This window comes from Artemia franciscana, chromosome 1 (genome assembly GCF_032884065.1).
Source record: "Artemia franciscana chromosome 1, ASM3288406v1, whole genome shotgun sequence".
NCBI classification, from domain to species: domain Eukaryota; kingdom Metazoa; phylum Arthropoda; class Branchiopoda; order Anostraca; family Artemiidae; genus Artemia; species Artemia franciscana.
This window is the reverse complement of record NC_088863.1, coordinates 47,570,649-47,584,943: the sequence shown is the minus strand read 5'-3', so window position 1 is coordinate 47,584,943 and position 14,295 is coordinate 47,570,649. Positions and strand designations below refer to the sequence as shown.

At 34.8% G+C, this 14,295-nt stretch overlaps 1 protein-coding gene across 9 annotated transcripts in view; it reads left to right on the top strand.

Moving 5' to 3' along the window:
* Positions 1-14,295, top strand: part of LOC136030723 (histone deacetylase 4-like) — a 283,933-nt gene that overhangs the window by 212,616 nt on the left and 57,022 nt on the right. For all 9 annotated transcript variants that reach the window (XM_065709827.1, XM_065709815.1, XM_065709804.1 and 6 more), the window contains one exon: positions 1,286-1,461. In XM_065709827.1, the coding sequence (XP_065565899.1) occupies positions 1,286-1,461 (176 nt within the window). The remainder of the gene's footprint in view (positions 1-1,285; positions 1,462-14,295) is intronic.

Sequence of the window (14,295 nt, the reverse complement as noted above, 5' to 3'; positions counted from 1 at the left end):
GAAAAATTAGAGAAAATGAGATATTTTTAACTTACGAATGGGTGATCGGATTTCAATGAAATTTGATATTTAGAAGGATACCGTGTCTCAAAGCTCTTATTTTAAATCTCGACCGGATCTGGTGACACGGGGGGGATTTTCTTTTGGGGTGGGGACCTAAAATCATGGAAAACGCTTAGAGTGGAGGGATGGGGATGAAACTTGGTGGGAAAAATATGCACGTCTTAGATACGTAATTGGCATGATTGGAACGGATCCGCTCTATTTGGGGTAATTTGGGGTGGGGGAGGGTTAATTCTGAAAAATTAGAAAAAATGACATATTTTTAACTTACGAAAGAGTGATCGGATCTTCATGAAACTTCATATTTAGAAGGGCCTCGTAACTCAGATCTCTTATTTTAAATCTCAATCTGTAGTTGATAAATCTCAATCAGTAGTTGACATTTAAGAAAAGAAAACTTCGTTAAGCAATGCAATTTACTATTACCTGCATATATTTTAACGAGGATTTCCGATTGTTACGTATTGTAGATTGAATTTAAAATAATAATTGACAAGCTTAGCTTTAAAATATTACCTGCTTTCACTAGTACTGCGAATATTGTTATATCAACTTTAAGAAAAACAATGGCTTACATTAAAACTATATTATTAACAAAGTAATTCATTTTTGGTCAGATGTTTTATATCATTGTCTTTTATCTTAATTACTAGATTCTACATTTTTAAGTGTGTTAAAATTCTGGTCTTATGACTGTTAATTCTCAGGTTGTGATTTCCCCTATAATTATCAAAAATTCTCATATAATTCCTCCGCTGTTTTGCATTTTTGAATTTCGCACTTCAAAATGCTTCCCTGTTCCAAAATAATTCCTGCGTAGGTTTCTGCTTAGAAGTGTCTATGTTTTCTCAATTTGTTATATTCTTCTTTCTTTCTTGTAAAACTAGTTTTAAATTGGAACTTTGGATATCGAAATATGCTTTAAAGTTTTAAATTTCTTCCCCTATAATTGTCTTTATTCCTTCTGTGATTTGTCCCCTTTTTTGTATTTTGTTGGAATTTGAAAATTGTCTGTTACACGAGAAAAAGTTTTTTTTTAATTTCGAATTATAAAATTGTGTGCCCGCTCCAAAATAAATTCCTGCAAACTTACCTGCTTGGAAGTGTCTCTATTACCCAATATACCTCATCCGCTATCCTTTCTTGCAGAAGTGGTTTCAAATTTAAGCTTGTGATACAAAAAATGCCTTTTAATTTTTACATTTCTTTTTTGTATGTGGAGGACTAAATGCGACGGGAGTAACTCACCATCCAATTCGAGCTTTATCACGCACGCATTCAAGTCCCCTTGTAACGATCAGTCCAGCTAGTAGCCCACAAGATCACGTACCTCCAGGGTCCAGCTCCTGCAGTAACATAACAGCATTGGCCTATGATGCACTAATGAATAAGCATCAGGTTGTTAACTAATTTTGTTTTTTGTCTCTGTAATTAAGCTTTAGGCTATGTAAAATCTTTTTATTCTATTTAATTTTCCTCTGACTCCTTCTGAAAAATATTTTATTCTGACCTTTTTACGCCTGACATGTGCAAATATAAATGCATCAACTACAAAACATTGTTTCGTTGCGTACTCCAAAACTTTTCGTATAAAATAAGTTACATTGAGATTCCATTTGAAAACTGTGGCATCAAAATAAAGCTTTTTTTCATAAATTATGTCGTCTTATATTGGGTTTATTAGTTTGTGCAAAAATATCCCTTTTAAGAAAGTTCAGTTTGTTCTTTCTAAACATTTCTACTCTTTCTCTTTCTAAATAGGTCCTTTTCATTTGTCACTTCTTCAAATTTTACCTTTATCAAATTTTTATGTTAAGATCTATTACGGCATTTATTATTGTATCTGATTCAGGAAAATTCTGATTTTCCTAGGCCTAAGTCTAACTTGTGCGAGCTTGTTGTAAATGCATCATTTACAAACATGGATTCATTGTCTCAAGGAAAATTTTGCATATGCAGGAACAAATTTCAGTCCAAGTTTTAAAACAGTTGCTGCAATATAGAGCTTCACTTTCGTAGACTATACCTCTGTTTTACTTTTAGATACGTTTTCGTTTTTTTTCTTTAATTTCTCGCTTTTACTATTATTGTTCCTATATTTATTTTTAATCTTGAGAATTTCTACTGTAACAATGCTCATGCTTCATAGATCATCTTGTCAAAACTGTTTCTAACCTGGATAGTTAACTCACAATTCAGCTCAAACGAACACACCCTAAGAGACACGCTTGATTTTATGTAGCCTATGCTCAGAAATTTTCCACAAGTGAATTTGCAATCTGTCATATATAATGCAAATAGAAGTAACAAAGTTCGCAATTCAGAAATTGGTAATCGAAGTTGTTGCAGCAATTAAAAACGTAATCTTAGCTTAATTTTGTATGTTGATTTTTAGTTTGTCTTTTGAATTTTGTGTATCTTTTTAGCGAATAATTAGTACTTCATTGCAGAGTCAATCAATAAGCTTTTGTGCTTAAGAATATCAGAATTGCCCGAAAAATCTTACCTACATTCGTGAAACAAAGTTAACTTACTATGATGCCATTGTTTCTTTGTAGAATTAAATAAAAGACAAGCTTTTTCAACTGAAAGTAAGAGGTAGTATTGAAACTTAGCTGAAACAGAAATTACTCCGTATATGAAGGGACTATCCTTTCGTCATCCCTCGCTCTTTACGCTATTAAATAATATTAAATAAAAAGTACAAGTTTTCATAAGTGAAAGTAAGGAGCGACATTAAAACTTAAAACGAACCGAAATTACTTCGTATATGAAAGGGGCTGCTTCCTCATCAACGCCCCGCTCTTTACGCTAAAGTTTGACTCTTTCTCTCAACTCTTCTTTTGAAAACAGTAAAAATCTTTAGCGTAAAGAGCGGGGCGTTGATGAGGAAGCAGCCCCTTTCATATACGAAGTAATTTAGGTTCGTTTTAAGTTTTAATGTCGCTCCTTACTTTCACTTATGAAAACTTGTTTTTTTTATTATTTAATCCGCATTTTTAAATTATTCCGCAGAGGAATAATTAAAACGAAATTTGCATATTTAGTTTTTTTTTTTGGATAAATGGCTGTGTCATAATTTTGATCGAATGATTTTGAGAAAAAAAGAGCAGGAGGGGAAGCCTTGTTGCCCTCCGATTTTTTGGTTAATTAAAAATGCAACTAGAACTTTTAATTTTTTACGAATCTTTTTATTAGTAAAAGATATACGTAACTTATAAATTAGCTTACGTAAAGAACTTTTGTATTCTCATGTTTTTATCTATATACTAGCTGTTGGGGTGGCGCTTCGCGCCACCCCAACACCTAGTTGGTGGGGGCCTCCCCCAAGCCCCCCCCGCGCGCGTAAGTCGTTACGTGCCATATTAGTTACGCGCCATTGTAGTTGTGTCCCTGTGTCCCACCTGTGAATATATATATATATATATATATATATATATATATATATATATATATATATATATATATATATATATATATATATATATATATATATATATATATATATATATATATATATATATATATATATATATATATATATATATATATATATATATATATATATATATATATATATATATATATATATATATATATATATATATATATATATATATATATATATATATATATATATATATATATATATATATATATATATATATATATATATATATATATATATATATATATATATATATATATATATATATATATATATATATATATATATATATATATATATATATATATATATATATATATATATATATATATATATATATATATATATATATATGTTTTTAACTACGAAAAACTTGCGAATATACAACATTCTTCGCTGTCCCATTGTGTGTGCATATAAATAGATTGTCAGGTTTACCGACTCTTGAACATGCAACATATAACTGTCCATGGGAAAACAATCCGTATTCAGATCTATACCTCATGATTCTAATGATTGCCCTTGAGCTTTGTTGATGGTGATTGCTAATCGATCATTCCCTGTGTCGCCGTCGTCATTTATATATCCCCCTGTGCCCCCCGGCGTCCCCGTTGTAGTTGTGTCCCTGTTTCCCGGTCGTAATTTATATTCCCTTTGTCCCGGTCGTCATTTGTGTCCCGGTGTCCCAGTTTGTAATTTCTCTTTGAGTGTCCCGGTCGTCATTTATATTCCTTGTGTCCCGGTGTCCCGGTCGTCATTTGTGTCCCGGTGTCCCGGTCTGTATGTACATTCGTTTTTGAATTGGTCTTTCTTTTAGTTTTTAGTTTTTTACATTTTTTTTTAGTTTTTTTAGTTATACCTCATGATTCTAATGATTGCCCTTGAGCTTTGTTGATGTTGATTGCTAATCGAACATTCCCTGTGTCCCCCTCGTCATTTATATATCCCCCTGTGCCCCCCGGCGTCCCCGTTGTAGTTGTGTCCCTGTGTCCCGGTCGTCATTTGTGTCCCGGTGTCCCGGTCTGTATATACATTCGTTTTTGAATTGGTATATGATGGAATAAATTTTTGTGTTTTTCCCCCTTTTTTCTTTTTAGTTTTTTTTTTGGTTTTTACTTTTTTTTAGTTTTTTTAGTTTTTTCCTTTTTTTTTTTAGTTTTTTTGTAGTTTTTACTTTTTTAGTTTTTTTATTTTTATTTTTTTTTTTTTTAGTTTTGTTTTCCTCCTTTATTTTTCATTTTTTTTCCTTTTTTTATTTTTCTTCTTTTTTAGTTTTTTTAGTTTTTTAGCTTTTTTAGTTTTTTTTATTAGTTTTTAGGTTTTTTTTTCTTTTTAGTTTTTTTTTTTGTAGTTTTTACCTTTTTTTAGTTTTTTTTCTACTTATGTCCTGGTCTTCATTTATATTCCCTGTGTCCCGGTCGTCATTTGTGTCCCGGTGCTTTGTTGATGGTGATTGCTAATCGAACATTCCTTGTGTCCCGGTCGCTTTCTCTTTGAGTGTCCCGGTCGTTATTTGTGTACCGATATCCCGGTCTGTAATTTCAAAAATAAGTTGTCTGTGTGTGTGTCGAGTGACGTCATGTTTGTCTGTCGACTCACGTCATGTTTGTCGACTGACGTCATTATAAGGATTGAGCTGTATGCGTCATGAAGTTGTTTGTCGACTGACGTCATGTTTGTCAACTGATGAAATTACATACCGGGACACCGGGACACAAATGACGACTGGGACACAGGGAATATAAATTACGACCGGGAACCTCAAAGAGAAATTACAGACTGGGACACCCGGACACAAATCACGACCGGGACACAGGGAATATAAATGACGACCGGGACACAGGGACACAACTACAACGGGGACGCCGGGGGCACAGGTGGGATATATAAATGACGACCGGGACACAGGGATTGTTCGAATAGAAATTATAGACCGGGACACCGGGACGCAAATGACGACCAGGACACCGGGACACAGGGAATATAAATGACGACCGGGACACTCAAAGTGAAATTACAAACTGGGACTCCGGGACACAAATGACGACCGGGACACAGGGAATATAAATGACGACCGGGACACATCATTAGAATAATGAGATATAGATCTGAATACGGATTGTTTTTCCCATGGACAATTATATGTTGCATGTTCAAGAGTCAGTAAACCTGACAATCTATTTATATGCAACATATATATATATATATATATATATATATATATATATATATATATATATATATATATATATATATATATATATATATATATATATATATATATATATATATATATATATATATATATATATCTATATATATAAAAATAAGTTGTCTGTCTGTGGATGTGTGGATGGATGTGTGGATGGATGTGTCAGGTGACGTCACCTGAAAAAACTGGATTAGGTGACGTCAAAACTGAAAAAACTAAAAAAAGGCAAAAACTACAAAAAAAACTAAAAACTAATAAAAAAATAAAAAAGCTAAAAAACTAAAAAAACTATAAAGGTAAAAACCAATAAAAAACTAAAAAAAAACTGAAAAAACTAAAAAAAGGCAAAAACTACAAAAAAAAAACTAAAAACTAATAAAAAAAGTAAAAAAGCTAAAAAACTAAAAAAACTAAAAAAACTAAAAAAAGGTAAAAAACTAAAAAAAATAAAAATAAAAAAAAACTAAAAAAAAGGAAAAAACTGAAAAATAAGCTAAAATAAAGGTAAAAACCAATAAAAAACTAAAAAAAAAAAGGAAAAAACTAATAAATGACGACACTCAAAGAGAAAGCGACCAGGACAAAAAACTAAAAAAAAAGGCAAAAACTACAAAAAAACTAAAAACTAATAAAAAAAATAAAAAAGCTAAAAAACTAAAAAAACTAAAAAAAGGTAAAAAACTAAAAAAACTAAAAACTAAAAAAAAACTAAAAAAGGTAAAAACTAAAAGAACTAAAAAAGAAAAAAATAAATGACGACACTCAAAGAGAAAGCGACCAGGACAAAAGGAATGTTCGATTAGCAATCAACAAAGCACCGGGACACAGGGAGTATAAATGACGACCAGGACACAAGTAAAAAAAAAAATTAACAAAACTAAAAAGAAGGTAAAAACTACAAAAAAACTAAAAAGAAAAAAAAACTAAAAACTAATAAAAAAACTAAAAAATCTAAAAATCTAAATAAACTAAAAAAGAAAAAAAAGGAAAAAAATAAAGGAGAAAAACAAAACTAAAAAACGAATGTATATACAGACCGGTACACCGGGATACAAATGACGACCGGGACACAGGGAATATAAATAACGACTGGGACACAGGGACACAACTACAACGGGGACACCGGGGGAAACAGGGGGATATAAATGACGACCGGGACAAAAAAACTAAAAAGAAATAAAAACTAAAAACTAATAAATGGCGCGTAACGACTTACGCGCGCGGGGGGGCTTGGGGGGGGCGCGAAGCGCCCCCACCAACTAGGTGTTGGGGTGGCGCGAAGCGCCACCCCAACAGCTAGTATATATATATATATATATATATATATATATATATATATATATATGTATATATATATATATCTATCTCTATTCACAGGTGGGACACAGGGACACAACTACAATGGCGCGTAACTAATTTGGCGCGTAAAGACTTACGAGCGCGGGGGGGGGGCTTGGGGGCGCGAAGCGCCCCACCAACTAGGTGATGGGGTGGCGCGAAGTGCCACCCCAACAGCTACTAGGGAATATAAATGACGACTGGGACACTCAAAGAGAAAGCGACCGGGAGACAAGGAATGTTCGATTAGCAATCACCATCAACAAAGCACCGGGACACAAATGACGACCGGGACACAGGGAATATAAATGACGACCAGGACACTCAAAGAGAAATTACAGACCGGGAGACCGGAACACAAATGACGACCGGGACACCGGGACACAGGGAATATAAATGACGACCGCGACACTTAAAGAGAAATTACAGACTGGGAAACCGGGACACAAATGATGACCGGGACACAGGGAAACACCTACAACGGGGACGCCGGGGGGAACAGGGGGATATATAAATGACGACGGGGACACAGGGAATGTTTGATTAGTAATCATCATCAACAAAGCTCAAGGGCAATCATTAGAATAATGAGGTATAGATATGAATACAGATTGTTTTTCCCATGGACAATTATATGTTGCATGTTCAAGAGTCGGTAAACCTGACAGTCTATTTATATGCAAAAACAATGGGACAGCCAAGAATGTTGTATATTCGCAAGTTTTACATAGTTAAAAATATATATATATATATCTATATATATAAAAATAAGTTGTCTGTCTGTGGATGTGTGGATGGATGTGTGGATGGATGTGTCAGGTGACGTCACCTGAAAAAACTGGATTAGGTGACGTCAAAACTGAAAAAACTAAAAAAAGGCAAAAACTACAAAAAAAACTAAAAACTAATAAAAAAAATAAAAAAGCTAAAAAACTAAAAAAACTATAAAGGTAAAAACCAATAAAAAACTAAAAAAAAAACTGAAAAAACTAAAAAAAGGCAAAAACTACAAAAAAAAACTAAAAACTAATAAAAAAAGTAAAAAAGCTAAAAAACTAAAAAAACTAAAAAAACTAAAAAAAGGTAAAAAACCAAAAAAAAAAAAAAAATAAAAAAAAACTAAAAAAAAGGAAAAAACTGAAAAATAAGCTAAAATAAAGGTAAAAACCAATAAAAAACTAAAAAAAAAAGGAAAAAACTAATAAATGACGACACTCAAAGAGAAAGCGACCAGGACAAAAAACTAAAAAAAAAGGCAAAAACTACAAAAAAACTAAAAACTAATAAAAAAAATAAAAAAGCTAAAAAACTAAAAAAACTAAAAAAAGGTAAAAAACTAAAAAAACTAAAAACTAAAAAAAAACTAAAAAAGGTAAAAACTAAAAGAACTAAAAAAGAAAAAAATAAATGACGACACTCAAAGAGAAAGCGACCAGGACAAAAGGAATGTTCGATTAGCAATCAACAAAGCACCGGGACACAGGGAGTATAAATGACGACCAGGACACAAGTAAAAAAAAAAATTAACAAAACTAAAAAGAAGGTAAAAACTACAAAAAAACTAAAAAGAAAAAAAAACTAAAAACTAATAAAAAAACTAAAAAATCTAAAAATCTAAATAAACTAAAAAAGAAAAAAAAAGGAAAAAAATAAAGGAGAAAAACAAAACTAAAAAACGAATGTATATACAGACCGGTACACCGGGATACAAATGACGACCGGGACACAGGGAATATAAATAACGACCGGGACACAGGGACACAACTACAACGGGGACACCGGGGGAAACAGGGGGATATAAATGACGACCGGGACAAAAAAACTAAAAAGAAATAAAAACTAAAAACTAATAAAAAAAACTAAAAAATCTAAAAATCTAAATAAGCTAAAAAAGAAAAAAAAAGGAAAAAAATAAAGGAGAAAAACAAAACTAAAAAACGAATGTATATACAGACCGGGACACCGGGATACAAATGATGACCGGGACCCGGGACACAGGGAATATAAATGACGACCGGGACACAGGGACACAACTACAACGGGGACACCGGGGGAAACAGGGGGATAACCTGACAATCTATTTATATGCAAAGACAATGGGACAGCAAAGAATGTTGTATATTCGCAAGTTTTACGTAGTTAAAACCATATATATATATATATATCTATATTCACAGGTGGGACATAGGGACACAACTACAATGGCGCGTAACTATTATGGCGCGTAACGACTTACGCGCGCGGGGGGGCTTGGGGGGGGCGCGAAGCGCCCCCACCAACTAGGTGTTGGGGTGGCGCGAAGCGCCACCCCAACAGCTAGTATATATATATATATCTATCTATATTCACAGGTGGAACACAGGGACACAACTACAAAGGCGCGTAACGACTTATGCGCGCGGGGGGGGGCTTGGGGGGCGCGAAGCGCCCCCACCAACTAGGTGTTGGGATGGCGCGAAGCGCCACCCCAACAGCTAGTAGGGAATATAAATGACGACCGGGACACTCAAAGAGAAAGCGACCGGGACACAAGGAATGTTCGATTAGCAATCACCATCAACAAAGCACCGGGACATAAATGACGACCGGTACGCAGGGAATATAAATGACGACCGAGACACTGAAAGAGAAATTACAGACCGGGACACCGGAAAACAAATGACGACCGGGACAAAAATGACGACCGGGACACCGGAAAGCTAAAAAACTAAAAAAAAGGTAAAAAACAAAAAAGAAAAAAACTAAAAAAAAACTAAATTTTATTAAGTTTATTTTGTAAAAACTACAAAATAAACTAAAAAGAAAAGAAAACTAAAAACTAATAAAAAAACTAAAAAACTAAAAACTGAAAAAGAAAAACAAACTAAAAAAAGGAAAAAAACTGAAAAATAAAGGAGAAAAAGAAAACTAAAAGCCGGGACACTGGGAATATAAATGACGACCGGAACACTCAAAGAGAAATTACAGGCCGGGACACAAATGACGACCGGGACGCTCAAAGAGAAATTACAGACTGGGACACTGGGACACTAATGACGACCGTGATACTGGGAATATAAATGACGACCGGGACGCAACTACAACGGGGATGCCGGGGGCACAGGGGGATATATAAATGACGACGGGGACACAGGGAATGTTCGATTAGCAATCACCATCAACAAAGCTCAAGGGCAATCATTAGAATAATGAGGTATGCACAGACAATGGGACATCGAAGAATGTTGTATATTTGCAAGTTTTACGTAGTTAAAAACATATATATATCTATAACGAAAAGAGAAATCTTTTTTCTTTTATCTATATTCACAGGTGGGACACAGGGACACGACTACAATGGCGCGTAACTAATATGGCGTGTAATGACTTACGCGCACGGGGGGGGGTGCCAAGTGCCTCCACCAACTAGGTGTTGGGGTGGCGCGAAAAAAAATGAAAAATAAAGGAGAAAAAGAAAACTAAAAGCCGGGACACAGGGAATATAAATGACGACCGGGACACTCAAAGAGAAATTACAGACCGGGACACCGGGACACAAATTACGACCGGGACACAGGGAATATAAATGACGACCGGGACGCTCAAAGAGAAATTACAGACTGGGACACTGGGACACAAATGACGACCGGGATACTGGGAATATAAATGACCACCGGGACACAACTACAACGGGGATGCCGGGGAAACAGGGGGATATATAAATGACGACGGGGACACAGGGAATGTTCGATTAGCAATCACCATGAACAAAGCTGAAGGGCAATCATTACAATAATGAGGTATAGATCTGAATACGGATTGTTTTTCCTATGGACAATTTTATGTTGCATGTTCAAGAGTCGGTAAACCTGACAATCTATTTATATGCACAGACAATGGGACATCGAAGAATGTTGTATATTCGCGAGTTTTACGTAGTTAAAAACATATATATATATATATATATATATATATATATATATATATATATATATATATATATATATATATATATATATATATATATAGGCCTATATATATATATATCTATAACGAAAAGAGAAATCTTTTTTCTTTTATCTATATTCACAGGGGGGGGCACAGGGACACAACTACAATGGCGCGTAACTAATATGGCGCGTAACGACTTACGCGCGCGGGGGGGCTTGGGGGGCGCCAAGCGCCTCCACCAAGTAGGTGTTGGGGTGGTGCGAACCACCACCCCAACAGCTAGTTACATATATTAGGGGGTTCACCCCCTCGTCAGTACCTCGCTCTTTACACTAAAGCTTAAATTTTGTCTCAATTCATTAAGAATGACCCCTGAATCAAATATTTCAAATATCAGATATATATCAAATAACATATAATAATATATCAAATAGTTGAAATTACTAAAAATACTTTAGCGTAAAGAGCGAGGTATTAGGAGGAGGTGAGCCCCTCATATGGGTAATAATTTTTGTTCGTTTTAAGTTTTAATGCTGCTCCTTACTTCCAGGTGAAAAAACTTTTCATATTTATTTTTTCGTTTTTTTTTTAAATAATGCTAGTAAATCCTGCGCTCCCTTCATGGAAATTTTCTTCCCCCATGACACGTTTCTCAATGGAAAGCTCCCCCAGCATATCCCCCTCTTCTCAACCCCCTCCCCCAACCAGCAAATCCTCCTGAAAACGCCTGTACACTTCCCAATAACCATTACTATATGTAAGCATTGGTCAAAGTTTGTAACTTGTAGCCCCTCCCACGGGGACTGTGGGGGAGTAAGTCGTCCCCAAAGACATAGTTATAAGGTTTTTTTACTACGCTGAATAAAATGGCTGTCTCAGAATTTTGATCTTTCGACTTAGGGAAAATAATTAGCGTGGGAGGGGGCCTAGGTGCCCTCCATTTTTTGGTCGCTTAAAAAGGGCACTAGAACTTCATTTCCATTAGAATGAGCCCTCTCGCAACATTCTAGGACAGCTGGGTCGATACGATCACCCCTGGGAAAAAACAAACAAATAAAATAAACACGCATCCGTGATCTGCCTTCTGGCAAAAAATACAAAATTGTACATTTTTGTAGATAGGAGCTTGAAACTTCTACAGTAGGGTTCTCTAATACGCTGAATCTGATGGTGCGACTTTCGTTAAGATCATATGTCTTTTAGGGAGTGTTTCTCCCTATTTTCTAAAAGAACGCAAATTTTCTCAGGCTCGTAACTTTTGATGGGTAAGACTAAACTTGATGAAACTTATATATTTAAAATCAGCATTAAAATGCGATTCTTTTGATGTAGCGACTGGTATCAGAATTCCATTTTTTAGAGTTTTGGTTACTATTGAGCCGGGTCGTTCCTTACTACAGTTCGTTACCACGAACTGTTTGATTACCACGAACTCTTTGAAAAATAAATTTTTTTCTAATGAAAGTAAGGAGTAACATTAAAACTTAAAACGAAAAGAAATTGTTACGCATATGAACGACCCTTGTGTTTCAAGAGTCGTTCTTAAAGGAATGAGACAAAATTCAAACTTTAATATTGTAAAGAGCAAGGCGTTGAGGAAGGGAGAAATCCCCCCCTTAAATGTGCAATAATTTCTGTTTGTTTGAAGTTTTAATGTTACTTCTTACTTTCAGTCGAAAAAAAATTATTTAATTTCTGATGTAAGTTTATTTATGTATTTTTTTAATTTAAATGAAGTCAGGAAATCCGACTCTACCTCCACGGAAAAATCCCTCTTCTCCAAGGAAAGACACTCTAGACAATTCAATCCTGGTGAAAATTTAGCCCCGGCAATTACCATTAACATCTCCACGTGTAAGATTGAGTTAGTAATTAGAAAGTAAGAAAAGTAAAAAGAATTTAATATGGGAATTTCGGCAAATTCCCCCAGTGTACAATTTCCCATGAAAATTTCACCCTAAAAGGAAAGTCTCCCCCCCTCCTCACCCGAAAAACGTATGTATACTTACTAATAACAAACACTTGCCCAAACAATGTACAAATTTTTTACTTAAAAAACCTTTTTCCCAGGGGATGGAGGGGGAGTCATGTCATCTCCAAAGGCATAATTATTGGGCATTTCAACTATGCTGAATAAAATGGCTATCTGAAAATTTGGAATGGGCAATTTTGGGGGGAAATGGGGCATGGGAGGGGGGAAGATTCCTTTCAATTTTTTTGATTGCTTGAAAAGGCCACTAGAGCTTTCAATTTCCGTCCGAATGAGCCTTCTTCCAATATTCTTGGACCATATGTTTAATACAATCAGCCCTGGGAGAAAAAAAGATTATAAACACGCATCCATGATCTTTCTTCTGGTAAAAAAGTACAAACTCCCACATTTTTGCAGATAGTAGCTTGAAACCTGTACAAAAAGGTTGATACGCTGAATCTGATGATATGATTTCATTAAGAATCTTTGACCGTTAGGGGGTTCTTCCCCCTTTTTCGATAATAAGACAAATTTTGTCTGGATCGTAGCCTTTGATGGGTTATACTAAATTTAACGAACCTTATATATTTGGAATCAACGTAACAAACTTATTCTTTTGATACGTCTGTTGTTATTAAAATTCTGTTTTTAAAGTTTCAGTTACTGTTGAGTCGCGTTGCTTCTTACTTACAGTTTGTTACCGCGAACTGTTTGAAAGTCTTAAACTTCTTCAGAAATACTTCTCTTTGTCGTGTGGTGGCGCAGTGGATTTGACCTTAGCTTGGTAATACGGAACCCAGAGATCGAATCACGCTGCAGGAATGCACTGCAGGGCCGACGCAGGGACCTTAGTAGTCAAGAAGCGTCGTTAATTCTTAAATAGAATAAATAAATACTTCTCGTTCAAATTCAAGAGTTCTTGCGATTCATGAGACGTTCCCAAGGAATTTCAATAAAAGTTAAACTTTAGCGTAAAGAGAGGGGAAGGTAAAGGGGCATCCCTCATCATTTATGAACTATTTCTGTTCGTTTGAAGCTTTAAATTTGCTCAGTCGAAAAATTTTCTTTAATTTCTAACAGCTTTTCGAACCATGCCAGGAAATACCTCTCCCTTCCTTTGTAAAATTCAACCTGCAATTTTATTCACGGAAACTTTCCTTCTCAGGAAAAATTCTCCCCTGGAAATTTGCCCTCCTCGTGAGGACCCCTACCCTCTCTAAATTTGTCTATATTTTCCAGTAACAAATACTACTATATGTTTTGCAAAAAATAAAGAAAATCTCCGAAGTTTCGTATATTTCCCAACAACGAAAACACTGGGCAAATTGGTGA